This window comes from Suricata suricatta, chromosome 5 (genome assembly GCF_006229205.1).
Source record: "Suricata suricatta isolate VVHF042 chromosome 5, meerkat_22Aug2017_6uvM2_HiC, whole genome shotgun sequence".
Classification (NCBI taxonomy): Eukaryota; Metazoa; Chordata; class Mammalia; order Carnivora; family Herpestidae; genus Suricata; species Suricata suricatta.
In genome coordinates, this window is record NC_043704.1 from 94,329,471 (window position 1) to 94,347,266 (window position 17,796).

Sequence of the window (17,796 nt, forward strand, 5' to 3'; positions counted from 1 at the left end):
CACACGTGCACTCTCTCTCTCTCAAAATAAACATTTAAAAAATAATAATAAAATTTCAAAATGCAGTTTCCTAACTAGACGGGCAACAATCAGCTAAGAGAGATTTGTGGTGTCTCTTCTCCCACTGCAGGGAAAAGTGGGCTCATGCAGCATGCCCCCTCATGTGAGAAAGCAAGCAGAAATGTCAGAGAAGGAGGTGGCTGAGTGAGGACATCAATCCTTTAAAGGAGAGAAGAACCACTTGAAACACTTTGGATTTGGGGCGCCTGGGTGGCTTAGGCAGTTAAGTGTCCGTCCGGCTTCGGCTCAGGTCATGATCTCATGGTTCATGGGTTCGAGCCCTGCATCAGGTTCTGTGCTGACAGCTAGCTCAGAGCCTGGAGCCTGCTTCAGATTCTGTGTCTCCCTCTCTCTCTGACCCTCCCCTGCCTGCGCTGCCTCTCTCTGTCTCAAAAATAAATTAAAAAACATTAAAAAAATTTTTTAAAGAAAAGAAAAAAGAAACACTTTGGATTGAAGCCAGCAGTGCTAAGGAGAGGGTATGTAGGGCCCTTAGTTGTCCCTGCACCCTGGATGCCTTTGCTCCTTTCATGCTCACAGTCATTACACCTGACAAGTTTTATTAAAGAGAGTCTTCCAACATAATTACATGACTTGTGTCCTTACAAAACCGTATCATAACTAAGCAAACATTTTGGTCAACAGGAAGACTGCCTCTTCCGCACAAGTAATTGAGAAACAGGTATTATCTCCTAATATACACAGATATCTACCAAAATGGCTAGCCCCAATGGATATTTCCAAAGAGGAAATGTTTGCCTATTATATTATCAGCTAGTGAAATTAGTATTTTTGGAAAAATACTGCCAAAATAGATTGTAATCTGTATCTTTTAAAGCAGATTCATAATGACATAGTTTCTGGAAAACAAATAAAAATCAATTCAATGCATCTGTCTTTGTTCAAAATTTCCAAATTTAAAAAAAAAACTTGAAAAATGCATATGAGATACTATTGCCGAAATACCCAATATTGTGTTTGTTTTATACTTCCCTTTATATCTAGCCAATTTCTTTACTCCGTGTTCATAAAGGAGTTTAAGTATTTAATGCTTGGAACTTGGTTTCTGATTGCTGATCATTTATATATGATTTAAAGTTGCTATAACATCATTCCACCAAAGAAACCTACAGAGCATCTAGGTTGCATTTTTATGACCACACATGACCACCATGATACAGTGAATAGAACAGAACATTTAATTATTCAGGGCCATGCAGAATAACTTGTTATTGAATCACTGACCAGGTTTCCTATAAATTACTAGTATAGATTAATGACAGTTTTGAAAATCTTTTGAAAATAAGAGAATATTAAAGGCCACTTTTGCAGACAGTCTGTTATTTTATTGCACGGATTTCACTTAAAGAACAAAATGCACCATCAATGTTTGAAGAGTTGTGGGTCTCAGATACTGATACACTATCAGTGTTTACACCCATAAAGCCAAATTCAACAGCACAATTTATGTTAAACAATATCCCTTGAAGATGACTAATAAAATGAAAATAGAGAATGGGGGAAAAGCTTTAAAAATGCATTAATTTGAAGCACACACAAAGGTAGGATTAAAAACTACACCATCCAAACCTGGAAACCAAAAATGTTTTGTGGAATGTCAGTCACAGTTATATTTACTTGTACTGTTATTTATCACATAATTAAAGTCTATTCGGTTCATTTCCTTCATACTGATGAATTGAAAATTTCAGGAAAACCATGGTTATAAAAATGATCAAACTTACTTGAAAAAGTATGTACAGATAAATGTAAAATCACAAACTAAAAAATATCCCCACCCCTTGCCCTCCACTTACAAAAGGGAAAGTTTCCCATGGAGGGAAAGTTCCACAATCCCTTCCCTCCCCACCCGGGTCCCCAGTTCTATTTTTTTCTATCGGTTATAACTAAATGACCTTGGAGCTGAAGAGGAGGGAGCCAACAGAGAGGCATCTTTATGAAGCTCCCATTGTCATCTGTAACAGTTTGAAAAGTGTCTTTCATTTCTCTCCCCGCACCCACCTCAGCAATGTTTGCAAGATATTTAAAATTAAAAGAGAGAGAGGAAAATACATATACATATACATATATGTATACATACTGGTAAACAACACAGTAGTGCCCAAGAAAAGAGCTAATAGTGGGCAAAACTGTGAGAAAAGTGTGTGGGCATTTTCTGATATAAAGATTTCTTTTAAGGCAATAAATGGGGAGCAGGGTGTTAAGACTAAAAGATGCCAGACAGGATGCTTTTCTGGACCTTTGGCTTTTGGCAGCGGAGTGGGCTTCCCCCGCCTATGGCAAGCAAACTGAGGGCGGTGGACCCAGTATCGGCAGCACCTCCGGGGGCAGGCTAGCAGCCCTCTTATACGTGAGCACTCTTGGCATGAGTCGGGGAGCTGGAGCCCGAAGAGTAGTAGAAACGGTTTTCACCAAAAGCCTGGGCGTCTCCAGCGCAGCAGACGATGACACAGCCACCCACGAGGCACAGCACGGCGCCGATCCAGCCTGCATATAGGGAGTAGCCGAAGCTCACGATGGTGGTCTCACGGTGGGCGCACACAGGAAACCAGATGGTGGCAACCATGGCACAGAGAGCTGGAGAGACACGAGAGGGCTATGACTGGGCGCACCACCACACCCGCGACGGCGACAGGCTTCCCTCCGCTCCATATGCACACTCCTCTGGCCTCCAACCAACTCCAGAAAGCTCGGTACACGGCTCTGCTCCCGTGGCAATCTGAGCCTAAAAGTTTGCATCTATAAAATCAAGTGACCAAAAGCTGTGCCAAACTGCTAGGTCCTTGTTCTTTCAACTGGTGGCAGAGATGAAAGAACTCCAATTGAAGCAATAGAGTGGAAAAATGGAATGGGCACCATTTTGTTTCTCATTTCTGAATACTTCAAGCCATGTAGTCATTCAGCTGGTATACACCAAGCACATATGATGTGCCTCACAGTGAGTAACACACTGACTTTACAGACATAAGTAGGACATGGCCACTGCCTTCCTGCCTAAAAGCCCAGGAAGAAATCATTTAAGCAAAAAAAAAAAAAAAAAAAAAAAAAGTGTTATCTTCACTTTGTGTATCTATACTGCTAATTCTATTATTATGCTTTCCTAATTATATTATAATTATCTCTTTACATATCTATTTCCCATTCCAAGTTCTGGGTTCCTTTAAGGCAGTAGCTGAATGACTACAGGGCCTGAAGTATTCAGAAATGAGAAACAAAATGGTGCCCATTCCATTTTTCCACTCTATTGTTTCAATTTGGTCAATTTGCATTACAAAGACCTAAGAAACTATGAATTCTCTTGCTGTGGTGAATGTTGCTAGACATTAGTGGAGTGTGGTTTAAGAGCCTGAGTCTGTGTTACACTGGTCACAATTACAAAGTCTCAACATACAGTAAACAACACTCAGGGTAAAAGAATTTACCCACCCAAGGATTTTATGGTGTAGGTATTTGTTGTGATAGGTCGCAATGGTAGAATTTTATGGTCTTCCACCAACCAGCCTTTCAGACTTGGTGTAGATTTGAAAGAATAAACTATCATTTAGTTCTTCTCCTCCTTAGCAAAGTAGCTAAACAAAGGTAGGCAGGAGCCCATAAGAATGCTAAAAAAAAAAAATTTTTTTTTAAACCTCTACACCAGTTCTGCCAAATAGGGCAGTCACTAGCTACATAGGCTTTTAAACATTTTTCATGAGGCTAATGAGATAAAAAAATGGAGTTTTGAATTTTAGTTAAATAATCATATGTGGCTGGTGGCTCATGTGTTGAACAGCACAACTCTAGACAGAGTAATTCCATAACCTCCTTTGGTATCATCTGATTTCTCAGAACAACAAGCAGGACAGAAATTTTAGTTGAAGATTTAAATGGAGAAGACACATTAAAGTTGGCCGATCAAGAAGATAATAACGAGGTTTCCAATCATAAACCATAAAGCCTTCAATAAATTCAAGGCAGGGCACCACAGTGTTTGCTGCCTAGAGGACCCTTGTTACTTTCAACTCAGCAAGCATTTTTGATTTCTACTCACACTGAGTGATTTTTCTGATTTATCTCTATGTCTAAATAGAAGAAATATAATTTTTCTTTTCTCTCAATTCTAACAGCCTCATACATTAGTTCTAAACTGAAATAAAGATTGAAGCCTTGCCCATTTGGAAAGACCTCTTGAACTATCTCACTGCATTTGTGTAACTTGTAACATAAGCTCAGTCCCCCAAGCTGGGTATAGAAACACATAAATAGAAGTGATTTCCTATCATTAAAAAGTATGGATCCCAAGTGGAAGTCAGAGGGAAGAAAGTTAATTTGGGGGCTTTGAGTTGCTCAGATGGCCTTCTAACAGCCTAAATTCACTCTACTAATTGTGTACTATTCACATATTTAAGGAGTTTTTATAGATCATCTAAGAAGCTAAAATCTGTCAGTATATTAATGTCTTCGCTTTTTTTTTTTTTAGTATTTTTTTGACATTTATTTATTTTTGAGAGACAGAGAGAGACAGATCACAAGCAGGGAACGGGAAGAAAGAGAGGGAGACACAGAATCCGAAGCAGGCTCCAGGCTCTGAGCTGTCTGCACACAGCCTGATGCAGGGCTTGAACCCATGAACTGTGAGATCATGACCTGAGCCAAACTCGGATGCTCAACTGACTGAGCCACCCAGGCGCCCCTTCACTTTTTTCTTAAAAGAGTAAAAACAATCATGCCAGCTTCTGTAATATGTTTGTATGAAATCCCATGAGAAGATGTATTTTCCTTCTGTGAATAAAATGTTCTCAGAAAGACCCGTCTCCTGGGAGGCTCAGGTGGCTAAGCATCCAACTCTTGATTTTGGCTCAGGTCATGGTCTCACAGTTTGTGAGATGGAGCTCCACATCAGGCTCTGCACTGACAGCACTGAACCTGCTTGGGATCCGCTGTCTCCCACTCTCTCTGCTCCTCCCCTACTCACGCTCTTTTTCAAAATAAATAGATAAACTAAGTAAAATAAAATTTAAAAAGAAGACCAGTATTAATTGTATCTTCCCCTTCCAGCTCAGGACCTCAAACACCTGAGATAGAGGGGGAAAGTCTTTTTTTCTCTTCCTCCAGCCGTACATCCCAAGTGTGCCACTCACGGAGAACAGCTTGGCTATTCTCAGCAAGGCACAGAGAAAGAGAGAAGTCTTCTTCTCTGTCAGGACAAGAAACAGAAACTCTTCCAAAGCAGTTCAGCCATTCAGAACTGCTCTGGATTCTTCATATCAATACATAATATAGCCACACACCCCTATCCCCCCAAAGTGGGCACTCATTCTGCTTGAAAAAACAGCAATGTAGCAAATGCTTCCAAACACCCAAGCTTGATGAGAGGGAAAAGGTGGGGAGTGAAAAGCTGAATATTCCACAGGAAAAAAAATATTTGATTCCCAAACAACTGATTTAGTTCAACTCAACTGATCTTTCCTATAAACAATTAGCTGGTTTCAAAACAGCTTATGGTTCAAATTAGGTATAAGATTTTCAATTCTTCATATTTATACATACAACACACATACACACACACTCACAAGTATTCCCCACACTTCATGTAAACCTAACTCCAACGTAGATTTAGTGTAGATTTTATAGAATAAGAGAAGAAGTCACCCCTAATTTCATTCAGTTCTTAATTTCCTAAGCAAAATAACAAGAGTATCTTCAGATGGGGACAGAATCAGGCTCAATATTCCAAAAATAATATCAGTCTTGATTTTGATTGTTTCAGGTATTTTGTTAGATTTTATTCCAATGTAATTTGCCAGAAAAAGGAAAAATCAGGAACATGTCTAACCATTTAAATAATGAGCCTATAAGGACTGGATGAGTGAATAGGTGGGTGGATGGATGAGAGGTAGTTTTATTTCAAGTCTACTTTCCACTTCAAACACATCAAACCTGACTTCCAAAATCATAAAACCTTAATGCGACTTTAACACGCTTAAAGTTACAAGCTTATGATTTACCTCATTAAATATTTCCTCCTTTTATAATCCATGCAAAATAAGGCAAATGAGTGCCAGCAGAGTCTTTATTCCTAGTAGATACATGAACTCTGAGTGGAATTCCTGTGGCTCTCAGAGACGAACCACATCAAAACCACTGAAAGATGACAGGCCGCCACACAACACGAAGGGAAATGCAGTTCAATACAGTGACCTTCAACTGAACTCAGAAGGAAGATTGTTTAGAAACTAAAAAAGAATTTACTCAAATTCAGCATCCTTAGTAGGGAAAGGGGAATGTTTTAATCAGTAAAGTTAAAATGCAAGTCAAATCATTATTTAACCAAAAGATGTGAAATATCAATAAAACTGGCAATAACTCTGGGCTGTCTTAATGACACAGAAGTCCTGCTGGATTTATTTCTGTTTGTGTGTGTGCGCACAGAGTTTATAATGGTTCTCCCAATTATTTGGAGAAAAGAAAGAAAATGCTTTTCTAAAAAAGTCACAGTTGCCCATAAGGTAAAGAAAATTGAAGCAAGATAAAGAGAATTTTCATTGCTTTTCTTTTCATGTCATCAGAATGTATTTTTAAAGTCTCTAACAGAAGAATTTTAACACTTAGATTTTTTCAATCTGTTTCTCCTCTTCTACCTTCAAAAGATGCAATAGTTAACTGCACAAGGTGGGGGCAGGAATAAGTCATTTGGGAGGAAGCAGAAAGTGAGAACTGGGGATATACTTAGCCAAAATAAAAAATTTTCTTATAAAGGAGTGGCGGGGGGAGTGGAGGAGGAGGAGAGCAGCGGAGAAGAAAGCTTCGCTGTGTAGATACAGATTCAGCAGGACTCGGTCCCCTCACCAGTAGAACTCCCTGCTCTTTATAGAATAAATTGTTTGCTTCTTTTGGTAAGTTTCAAATAATGTAATGCAATGTGTTCTTTAGTTGATAGAATACAACCTTATTAAAAGTTAACAATGATCTTGATGTAGCCAAACACAGAAAATAATTGGAAAGGCAATTTTAGAGCAATGAAATGTAAACACAGCTTTTAATTTCTTTAGGGATTAGATGACACACAGTAATATATGGAGTTAAATAAATGTGATGAAGTTAAATAAATTAGTACATGTGTGTTTGACTTTGAAGTTAACAATTTAATTTTTTTTACTGTTTATTTATTTTTGAGAAACAGAGAGACAGAGGGTGAGCAGGGGAAGGGCAGAGTGAGAAGGAGACAAAGACTCTGAAGCAAGCTCCAGGCTCTGAGCAAGCTGTCAGCACAGAGCCCGATGTAGGGCTCAAACGGCAAGATCATGACCTGAGCCAAGGTTGGCTGCTTAACCAACTGAGCCACCCAGGCGCCCCTGAAGGTAACAATTTAGAGAGAGAGGGAAAGACTGACAAAGAGGCCCAAAAAAGCAGAAAGGCACCAGACTCATTTCCTCCTTCCTCCAATGAACATCTGTTTTCAGGCTTTGTCACATTCAGAACTAAGAACTGACAGTACTTTTAAGAGCATTATTTCTAGCATTAAGCAATTTTTCCATTAAAATCATATAATTTACTCTGAATGATGTAAGTAATACTGGAAAAATTCTTCCTTGACATTATATCTGAGATTCGCTTCAAAGAAAAAAATCTGGGGACTAGAAGAAAAGAAGTAGATGAAGCAGATTGGCCATGGGCTCATGGCGGTTCATTATACTAGTTTTACTGCTTTTGTGTATATATGACATTTTCCACATTAAAGATTATTTCTTAAATCTCCCTCCATTTAAACATTTCATAATGCACGAATGCTGCCTTCTATAATGGATGCTATTATAACATATGATCTCAATAGCAACAAACTTTAGCTTTTTATCAGTTAACTCAAGGCAACAAGTAATGAGATTTCTAATGAGCCATTGGTTGACATCACATTTCTTTGTTGTTTCCTTATCATTTGAATCTAGAAAAATTTTACTTTATCATTTGTCATTCTCTAAAGTTTGACTTAAGAAAACATAGTTGCCAAAAGACATACACTCCTCTTACACAATGACTTTTATGAAGATCTAATATTTAAAACAATCAAGTCAACGGAATATTTGACTACATTATTTTCCTGGCCTGCTTTCAACATTTTTTCCTTTTATTTCTATTTCACACATCATTATCTTTTTTTCCCCCATAACCTTTTTTAAAAGACAGTCTAATGGTTATTTGTTAATTTTTTTAATCACAGAATTTAGAGATAAGAGAGACTTCATAAACCAGTTTAACTCCTCCAATTTTACCAATAAGGTCATTTCAAGCCACAATGGAAATAAAGATACCACAGCCTTCCCACTACCCATATAAAATTTTATGGGCTTGTTTGTAGAAAGCTAATGAGTTTAGAGGAAGACTTTTTCCACCAATTCTCTTAAGACCCAGAATTAAGAGCATCACTGTTTATTCCATACTCAAGGGTGACCTTTCCTAGGACATCTGATTCTGTGTTCATGACAAACTCAACCTGTCCCACATTTGCACATACCTTTTATTTTGCAGGAATTCCATTATTAACCTATAAGTTTCGAGTTAAAATGCCTTTTTTCCATTACAATTAGGATTTCTGGGACCATATTTTTAAAAAGGAGAGAAGATGAGAGAGTCCCACTTAGGGAGGAATATACACTCCTTTCCATCCATTCCCTACCTGTCTCCCCAAGAAACACTCAAATCAAGTACTTCTAAGTTACAGTGAGGTGAGAATGAGACCAAATCAGAACTAAGTTTGAGTATTTTCAGTTGGGCAGCTTACCATGGCTTCTTACAATGGAATAAGCAAAAATCTCCAACTATTTATTGATCTCTACACTCCAATTTCTACAAAGTAAACAATGGAAATGTCTCCATTAGAAAGGATGCAACCTAGTATTTCCAGGAACAACTCATGGTCTCTCTTGACCAGTGCCATGTGTGGAAATAACCCCACAGAAATGAGACATCAACATAAGAATACCCAACTGACCTCTGGTTTAGCTATTTCCTCTAACCAACAACAGCCACAATAACAATCATTTGTTGAGCACTTATTATGTGTCAGACACCAGGCTAAATAACTTGCATACCTTCTTTCACTATTCTTACCAATCTCAGATGAAAGCATTATTGTCTTATTCCATGGAAAAGCTCAGAGACATTAAGTAATGGCCCCAGTTCACACAGCTGGAAAATGGTAGATCTGAGATTCAGTGCCGTTGGTCTGACTCCCAGTGATGAGATAAAGCAGCTCAGGGCACAGGCACCTCCTGCCTTGGTTCTTGAAAAGCCACAGATTAGATTTGCCTCCATCAATTTTAGATCTGAGGAGCCTGCTGCATCAGGTTCCCATGCCTTCCCCCAAAGCGGGGCCAAATCCTCACACATTAAACTTAAGATGGTTGAGAAGATAAAGCTATTGTACAATAGACATATAATTTTTTTAAGCTTTTGGAAAAATAAAAATTGTCAGGGTCAGGAAGAACTGATTTTAATTAATAGTGCTTGCAGTTTCCATACCAAGATTAGCTTTGGTATTGTTTCCAGTTCCCAGACCCCTGAACCCCAGTGCTGCCTAGGCCCCTTTGGGCAGCGACCACACCTCAGCGGGAGCACCACTGGTGACCTCTAGGATCCAACAGGAGCCCAGCACTGGCTTCTCCGGGGAAAGCGTCAAAAGCCAATCCAGAGCTACACAAAGGGAGCCTTCACTCACTCTAGCTCCTCCCCCTCACTGCCAACAGGGCACCCAAAGCACTGGGCTCCAGAGAAGACCCAGAGAAGAGCAGCCAGTGCCACAGCTGAGACAATGAGCATTACATTTCCAGAGCTAGCCTGCTCTGGTCAAAACAACATCCAACCTGAAGGCAAATGGCCACCCGCCGAGAAATAAATCAGATAGGAGCCATCAAGGGGGGCGCACATGACACTGGAAATTAAAAGATACAAGAGGGCACAGGGAGGCATCCTCAACCCAACCTAATAGCAAGTGGCTGGAAAGGTACAGCCGCCCTGAGAGGGTCAGCTCACTCAATGCCCCTCCATCTTTTCACTCTGGCAAGAATCAGGGACTGAGGGACCACACCCCTCCCTGTCCCACCTCACGCTCCTCTGATTCTGTGCGTGTGCACCAACCAACCCACTTGAAAAACATAAAGAAAAGTTTTAATTCAGCTAGGAAGTTTCAAACACCTGGTTGCCTTTGGTTTTTTCATAACCCTTGTTATTCAACTGGACGATTCAGTTGTCTTCAGAGTTGTTTTAAATACCAATTTGTCTATAGGTACTTGCTTTTATATATTTATTGTCCAACAGGGTTGGGTTTTGTTTGTTGGATTGTTTTTAGTGTATTCTCTTAGTGGATATTCTGTGACTCTCGGATGGAAGGCCAGAATTTCTAAAAATGAACGCCTAACACGACAGGCCCACCTCTTGGCTCCGGCACCCTCAGAGACACAGACAGCCCTGTGGGGCTGCCGTAAGAATGTGTGGAAAGGAACAATGGCACCTGCCTAGGATGCGAAGGGTTTCCACCTGGATTCCACAAAGCAATTTACCTGTAGAGCTCTGGTCTAACTGTTGGAAAGGGAATTCAAATGTAAAGATCTGACCTCCAAAAAGCACTATAAAGATGACCTTGTGAGTTAGATGAGTCACATGATACTGATTGTGTGTTCCATGTGGCACTCCCACACAAATTCTTTGTGGCTGGAACCAAAATGTCCATGCCCAGATTCTTCTCTGGAAAGGACAGTGGCCCTCTGGTCTTTTTGCTCCTGTTACCCACCCCACCCCCATACACACACACACACACACACACACAAGCCTCTCCTCTGAATTCTCTGTGGCTTCACAAGTCCCTGAAAACCTCCATCCCTTTGCAATCTTGGGAAAGGGCCTCCCTACCTGTCATGTCCCCTTACCTCACCAATATCACTGCGTGTGACCATTACTAAGTGGCAATGACCCACGTAGAACCCTGACCCTTACTTTTAAGCACACGATCTGATACCAGTTTGGGGATGGGAATTCCTTGTCTCAGGAAAACTTGACTTTACCTATAACCCATATGCAGACCAGTTGCTGCTCACCTAGACCCCCAAAATCCTTTTTCCCTTTTGCTTTTAAATTTCTTTTCATATCCGGTGACCCCCCGCAGACATTACTCATCCCTCTGTACAAATAATCCATAAAGCATAAAGGGATACACATTGTGGGAATCTTTGCCTGGATGGATTCACTTGGCTTCCTTTTACATGCTCTTGAACTCAGTGAAGCAGCAGCAAGATCTGATATTCATCAGATTCACTCAGAGTTGGGGTGCTATACAGAAAGCTGTCTTACCTAGCAGAATGAGCATAACGCCAGCCAGCTGTGCCCGCCTGTACTTGGCCACACCAGGCTCATGGCCCATTCGGATGCAGGGGAGAACGGTCAGCAGCAGCAGAATGGCCGGCAGGCCCAGAACTGAAGCGGCAATCATCAGGGCTCGGCAAGCCTGCACGTAGCCTAGACACAAGAGAGCACACAGAGGCATTAGACCATGGGTGTCCCTGGATCCTGAACCCTGGCTGGGATCCTGAACGCAGCACCAGCTGCCTTCCTCTTTGTCCCATTCCAGAACCTAGAATGTGGTAAATGTTATCTAAGATCACTTTGCACGTTCAACTTTTAAAGTGACTCCATGTCAAAAAAGGGAGTTTGGAGGCTGGAGATACTGGCTGGAGAGCTGTGGGTTAGACCACTTGTCTAAGCTTTCAGGATGAGGAGGCCAAGAGTCAACTACACTATTGCATCACCTTATGAAAAATTCAGATTAAAACTCAAATCTTCCAAGATGCCTTCTGTGAAGGTCTAGGTTAACTCCAGCTTGTTGCTGAAAAATTCCACCTGTGTGACCTTGGGCAGGTTATTGAACTGTTATGTCTTGACACTCTCCACATCTATAAAGTAAAACTATAATAATAGTACCTATATCTCTCTAAAAGAATTCAACTAACATTAAGTTAGTTAATTCATACAGCGCTTAGAACAGTGCCTAGCACATACTAAGTATTCTAAAAGATTCGCTATTATTACCAGTGTTATTACTCTGTGTTAGTGCATTTTGTACTACGTATACTAGGTGATTTTGTCCTAATCATGTGCTTTTAATTCATGTTGTATATAGTGTGTGGCCCTAACTAGACTAAGACTCAGGCTTCCACTCGTGACATCTCCCCAGAGACTGTTGTGCTCGTGAATCCTGACCCTTGTTGATGGTCAGACTCCATGCCCTGCCTCACCGCAGTCTCCTGGGCAAACTTCTACAACGGTCTGGTATCTGCTTTAAAGGAATCTCTCTGGCCCCAAGAATTTTTAAAGGGCAGACACCTGCTTTGGTCTTCATGGAGTTAACACAGCGTCCACAGCAAATGATGTTAACACACAATTATGAATTAAGGAATAAGAAGTTGAATGGCAAGGGTGCCTGGGTGGCTTAGTCAGTTAAGCATCCAACTTCAACTCAGGCCATGATCTTGCGGTTCAAGAGTTCAAACCCCCCAATGGGCTCTGTGCTGACAGCTCAGAGCCTGAAGCCTGCTTTGGATTCTGGGTCTCCCTCTCTCTGCCCCTCCCCTACTCATGTTTTTTCTCTCTCTTCCTCTTTTCTTTCTCGGTCTCTCAAAAATAAAAATAAACATTAAAAAATTGTTTACAAGAAGTTGAATGGTAAGAGTGGAGCAAAAGCCAATTGGACTTTATGCTGTCAAATAAAATGCCAGGGAACAATTTCATTAAGAAACAGATTATAACATGTGCAAATTTATGTAAAATACATCTAACAAGATACTAGCAGAATATGGCAGACCTGAATGTATTGCTTCTCATTAAAACATTCTCCCTCCTCCAAAAATAAAGGAGGGGGTCGTACTTATAACTCTCCCTTTTTACTCAGAGGGAATTAGTGCTAGTGGCGGGGGGGGGGGGAATAGAGTTAAAGGCAAAGCAAAAATGAACCCCGATTTCTGCCTCCACACACCAAGACTCTCATACCAAAAGACTCTCATATTAAGACACAAATGCAACACTGTCTCCTAGCAAGATCTGCTTTGCCAGAATTCAGACTCCACAGGGGCACTCTTCCAGCCATTACCTATCTCAGCTTCTTCAATATTACGGGTAAACAATCAATCAACTATCTATTGACTTAACTGACTTGAAGACACCCCCTCCCTTCCCCTGAGAGGATCCACAGGATTCGGAAGCAGGACTTCTGAGGCAAGCCCTGTGCCCCTGCAGCTTGTAGAAGAGCCAGGGTGGACACAACGGAGACAGTCACTAGCCACTGAGGTTCTGAAATTCATAGTGCAAGGCTGTCCACGTGCTAGAAGCTAAGGCCATGTCTAAAAAACCAAAGATGGACACTGAGATCTGTTCCTGTCCCCACCCATGTGTGAGGGAGGGGGACAGCAGGAAGGATTAGGCCCTCCCTAAAATGTACTCCATCTGTTGGATGGAACATTGTCTGTTCCCTGAAACAAAACCACTTGGCTCTGAATGCTCAGTAAACTTAATTTCAGGGGAAGGAAGGAGACAGTGATTTTATGCTTCAGTCAAATTCCTGGAAATACCATACCCAGCTTTTTGAAAAACTTATAGCTACAATTTATGAAGCCTATACTACATCAAAAGAGGTTTATATTTCTCACCTCATTTAATCCTGTAAACAACTCTGAAAGATAGGTGGTTGGTTTGATTTTACTTTTTAAAGAAAGACAATTGGGATTCACAGACATTATTGAATTGTCCTAAATTATCCAGGTTATGAGCACTGGATCCCAGAGTCTGACCCAGGCCTACCAAGGCCACCATTAGCTGAAGGTGAGTGTAGCTTTAGATTCCCCCCACCTGTCATTCTGGAGTCTAAAATGGAGAAGAAAGTACATTGTGTGCGCCAGCCCTGTTCCCCAGCAATGCCTGATAGGGGAGAGGATGGAAAGATGGTCGCCATCTTTATCTTTGAGGAATTTAAAATGTGGTAGAAAAACTTGACTCACAATAAACAAAAATGTTGAAATGTGCCCTGGTGTGAATAAGAGTCAAATACCAGGGCAGCAAGGAGGAAGCGGGGATTGATTCCAACTACATCGACTGGGAAATAGGAGGCACTTTGGGATAGGTTTAAAGGGGAAAGCAGAGTCTCCAGTGAGCTAAAGGCGCACCCAGGAAATGGCACAAAGCCAAAGGCTCCCAGACCGGCGTTGGGACCAAGCTACTCCGCTGATTAAGACAGGCCTTTAAATTAAGCGCACCATCCTTAAAGGCTAGCGGGGGCAGAAGGCAATCCTTTAAGGGCTAAATCCTCGGGCAGGGCAAAAAACTTAAGGGGAGACCGCGACCTCTCCAATCACCCAACTGGCTCGAGATTTACATCTGAATTGAAACTGTTGCCCAGAATTTTTCATTACCCGCCCTCCGCCCCGGCTGGCGTCGGAGGAATTATAGGCTGTAATTCTTCCCTTCTCTCCCGGTTCGAGACGCAGCTGGAGGGGAGCGAGCGACCCGTGGCGGCTCGCCTTCTCTAAGGGTGAGCGGGCCCTCCTGGGGGCGACTGCTCTTCCCTTTTGGACCAGAGAGGTGCACAGGCAGGAAGGGAAATAGCCGCAGGCCCGCGGACCGACGCCCCCACTCCGGGGCAAGGGGTGGGGATAGTAACAGGCCCCGGGACCTACGGGAACCGAACTGGCAGAAGAACTAGGAGGGCCCTAGCTTTACCGATCTTTCCAGTCCCACAAAGACGGAAGATCGGGTAACTCTGCCTGCTCCTGCTGGGGTCGCTGGAATGCTAGGGTTTCTCTCCTCCTGGCCTCTTCAGGTGGAGTCTAACGCCTGAGGGAGAAGGCCCCGGGGAGGTCGGGTGGGGGCAGCGAGTGGAGCGAACTACAGTACTTCTGAACCACCGACTGTGGGAGCCTGAGGCAGGTGGGGTGGCCGTCAGTTATTAACATGGACAGAGTTCCAATGATGTGTCTACCTCTCAGTTTATTAACTTCTCGGGTGACTTGGACAGTGGCTACCACTATTATCCCAAACTCCAGATAAGAAAACTGAGGCTGAGAGAAGTTCAGGACTGCCTAATCCCTCTACAAGGTGGGGCTGAAGGTATCAAAAATGTGCCCTAAGGTCTTCAAGGCCTTGCAACGTTTCTTGAACGCCATCTAATGCCCCATCCCGAGGCTGCTCCGACGATAAGGGCTCAGAGCAGCCACTCGAGAGGTGGGGTCCTTACCCGGCAGGATGAGGATGTCCACCAGGGGCTTGCAGTGGTACAGCCCCGTGGCCATGACGCAGTCTGCCCACAGCCCCTTGGAGCCCAGTTCGTCCAGCTTGCGGCAGGTGGGGATGGTGTAGCCGCAGGTCACCACCCAGTCATTGGTGGACGTGGTGACGATGATGCCGATCCAACCCACGAAGCTCGTGACGAAGCCCACTACCTGCAGGCACGTGGCCACCATGGTGGCCACCTTGGCGTCCCCGGGCTTCGCCCCTCACCAGCTATGCCTGCGCCCGGGACTGGACGGCGCTTGCCGCGGTCCTCCCTTGCGCCTTCGCGCGCGCTCGAGAGCCGCTGACCCGCGACGGGCGGATGTGGGACGCTGGAAGCGGCGGCAGGCCAAGAGAGGCTGCGAGCCCAGCTCCGACGGCGCGACGGGCTCCCGGCGAGGACAGCGGCGCAGCTGGGCAGTGCGCCCCCGCCCCCCTCTTTAAACCCCGTAGACCCGGCCGGCGAGCGCCAATCGGCGACCGCCCGGGTGGAGCCAGCCAATCGCGGGGCGGGGCCCGGAGTTGAGGGTGGGAGGGGGGAGCAGGGTAAGGGAGGGGGCGGTGTGGCCTCTGCGCCCAGCCCGGCGTCGCGTGGTCCAGGTTAGAAAGTAAAATAATTCGTTCCAGGTCCAAGAAATGGAGAGCGATGAGAGGGCCGGCGTCAGGCTCCAGTTCCGTTTTGCTGCAAAGTTTTTCTCTTCTTGCTGCCCCTCTGTCATCTCTGTCTCTGGGTCTCCGCTTCGCTCCATCCCTCCTCATTCTCCCTACTCACTCTTTTCTTCCCAGCTGAGAACTGGGCCAGTTCCTCCACCGCCCTGGATAGTAACGACAGATGAGCGGAGAACTGCCCTGAGGAACTGAAGCAAAGCATCGAACATTCCACCGTTAGGTGTGGAAAGAAAATGATCCTTTCCGGTGGTTGAAAATCGTCAGAGGTGGACATGGCCCTATTAATGGTGACAATAGCAATAGCAACTCACATTTATTCAACTGTACTGTCATGTACTATGTGCATGCATTTGTATTTATGAATTATTTAATTCGCATAAAAACCCTCTATGATAGGAATCATTGCTTAGGTGTAATAAGCATGAAGAAACAGCATGAGAGGTTAAATTGCCCAAGGTCACACAGCTAGGTAGGAGGAGAGTCCTTGGACTCATTAACCATTCCTGGGAACCTCTCCTGATGATCACTCTCTAAAAATTCCTAAAGGACTTGTGCTCCCTGTTTTGACACATTAAAAGCTGGGCTGACTGCTCTGGCCCAAGCTAAGCTAATATCTGTACTCCAAAGAGAACTCTGGGTAGCCTGAAGCAAGTACTCTACGTGTGCACACTATCATCATCATCATTAAGCCTTCTCTCTTTGCATTCAAATAAGACCCATTAGGGGCGCCTGGGTGGCTCAGTCGGTGGAGCTTCCTGGCTTTGGCTCAGGTGATGATCTCACGGTTCCTAGGTCCTAGGTTCCAGCCCCACGTAGGGCTCTGTGCTGACCACTAGCTCAGAGCCTGGAGCCTACTTCAGATTCTGTGTCTCATTCTCTCTGCCCCTCCCCTGTTCACACATCTCTCTGTCTCTCAAAAATAAATAAATGTAAAAAAAAATTTTTTTTATTCAAATAAGATTCATTATATGCACTTTTTTATCATGTAGAAAAGTCCTCCTTGGGCTCTATTTACATTAAACAGCTTCAATTCCCTCTGATACCTTTGGCTTATCTTATTATATCCTTCTATCAACAACCATGAGATTTAAAGATGAGGATTTGAGCAAACACAAAACTTCCTATTCAATCCTTTAAATCTAAATCTAAGAGATGGATCATAAATCACAGCTACTAAGCCTTCCATGTCTATGCTGGGTGTCAGGGCAAATAGCCATATCTTCTAGGGAAGACTAGGCATGCGGAAACCCCAAAGAAATCAAGTGCACAGACAGAAAAGGCTCTACAAATAGATGACAAAGTGGCAAGGACAAGAGCTCGCAATAGTCACTGAGAGAGCCCCACGGTTAACACTGCACGTCTGGCTGCCTGATTTCAAATCCTGGCTCCACCACTTCCTGGCTTGGGACCAAGCTGCTTCATCTCTCTGGGTCTCAGTTTTCTTATTTACAAAATGGGGATGAAGATGGTGATTTGGTAGGTTTCTTGATTGTTACATGAGTTAATATACATATAGAGCTTAAAACAATATCTGATACAAAGTAAGTGCTCACTAAACCTGAATAATGGTTCAGAGCTTCAGCTTTTCACTCTTATGTCCTCCCTGCATTCATACAAGTTTGGTCTGTAGAAACTGCTGTAGGAATGTGTCCCTTTTGTGAAGGAGCCATTGTGTTTGGGGATTTTTCATTTGGTTGTTTTCAGATATATCCTCATAACATTAAAAAAAAAGAGCTTTTGTATTAAGTACAGTATAGACTA

At 43.1% G+C, this 17,796-nt stretch overlaps 1 protein-coding gene across 1 annotated transcript; it reads right to left on the reverse strand.

The window, feature by feature from the left end:
* Positions 1-1,381: 1,381 nt before the first annotated feature.
* On the reverse strand, positions 1,382-15,768 carry CLDN11 (claudin 11). Its single transcript, XM_029940778.1, has 3 exons — positions 15,332-15,768; positions 11,404-11,568; positions 1,382-2,658 (listed from the first exon to the last, which is right to left on the reverse strand). Exons 1-3 carry the CDS (start codon positions 15,555-15,557, stop codon positions 2,426-2,428), a joined length of 624 nt encoding a protein of 207 aa, XP_029796638.1. The 5' UTR covers positions 15,558-15,768; the 3' UTR covers positions 1,382-2,425.
* Positions 15,769-17,796: the final 2,028 nt, after the last annotated feature.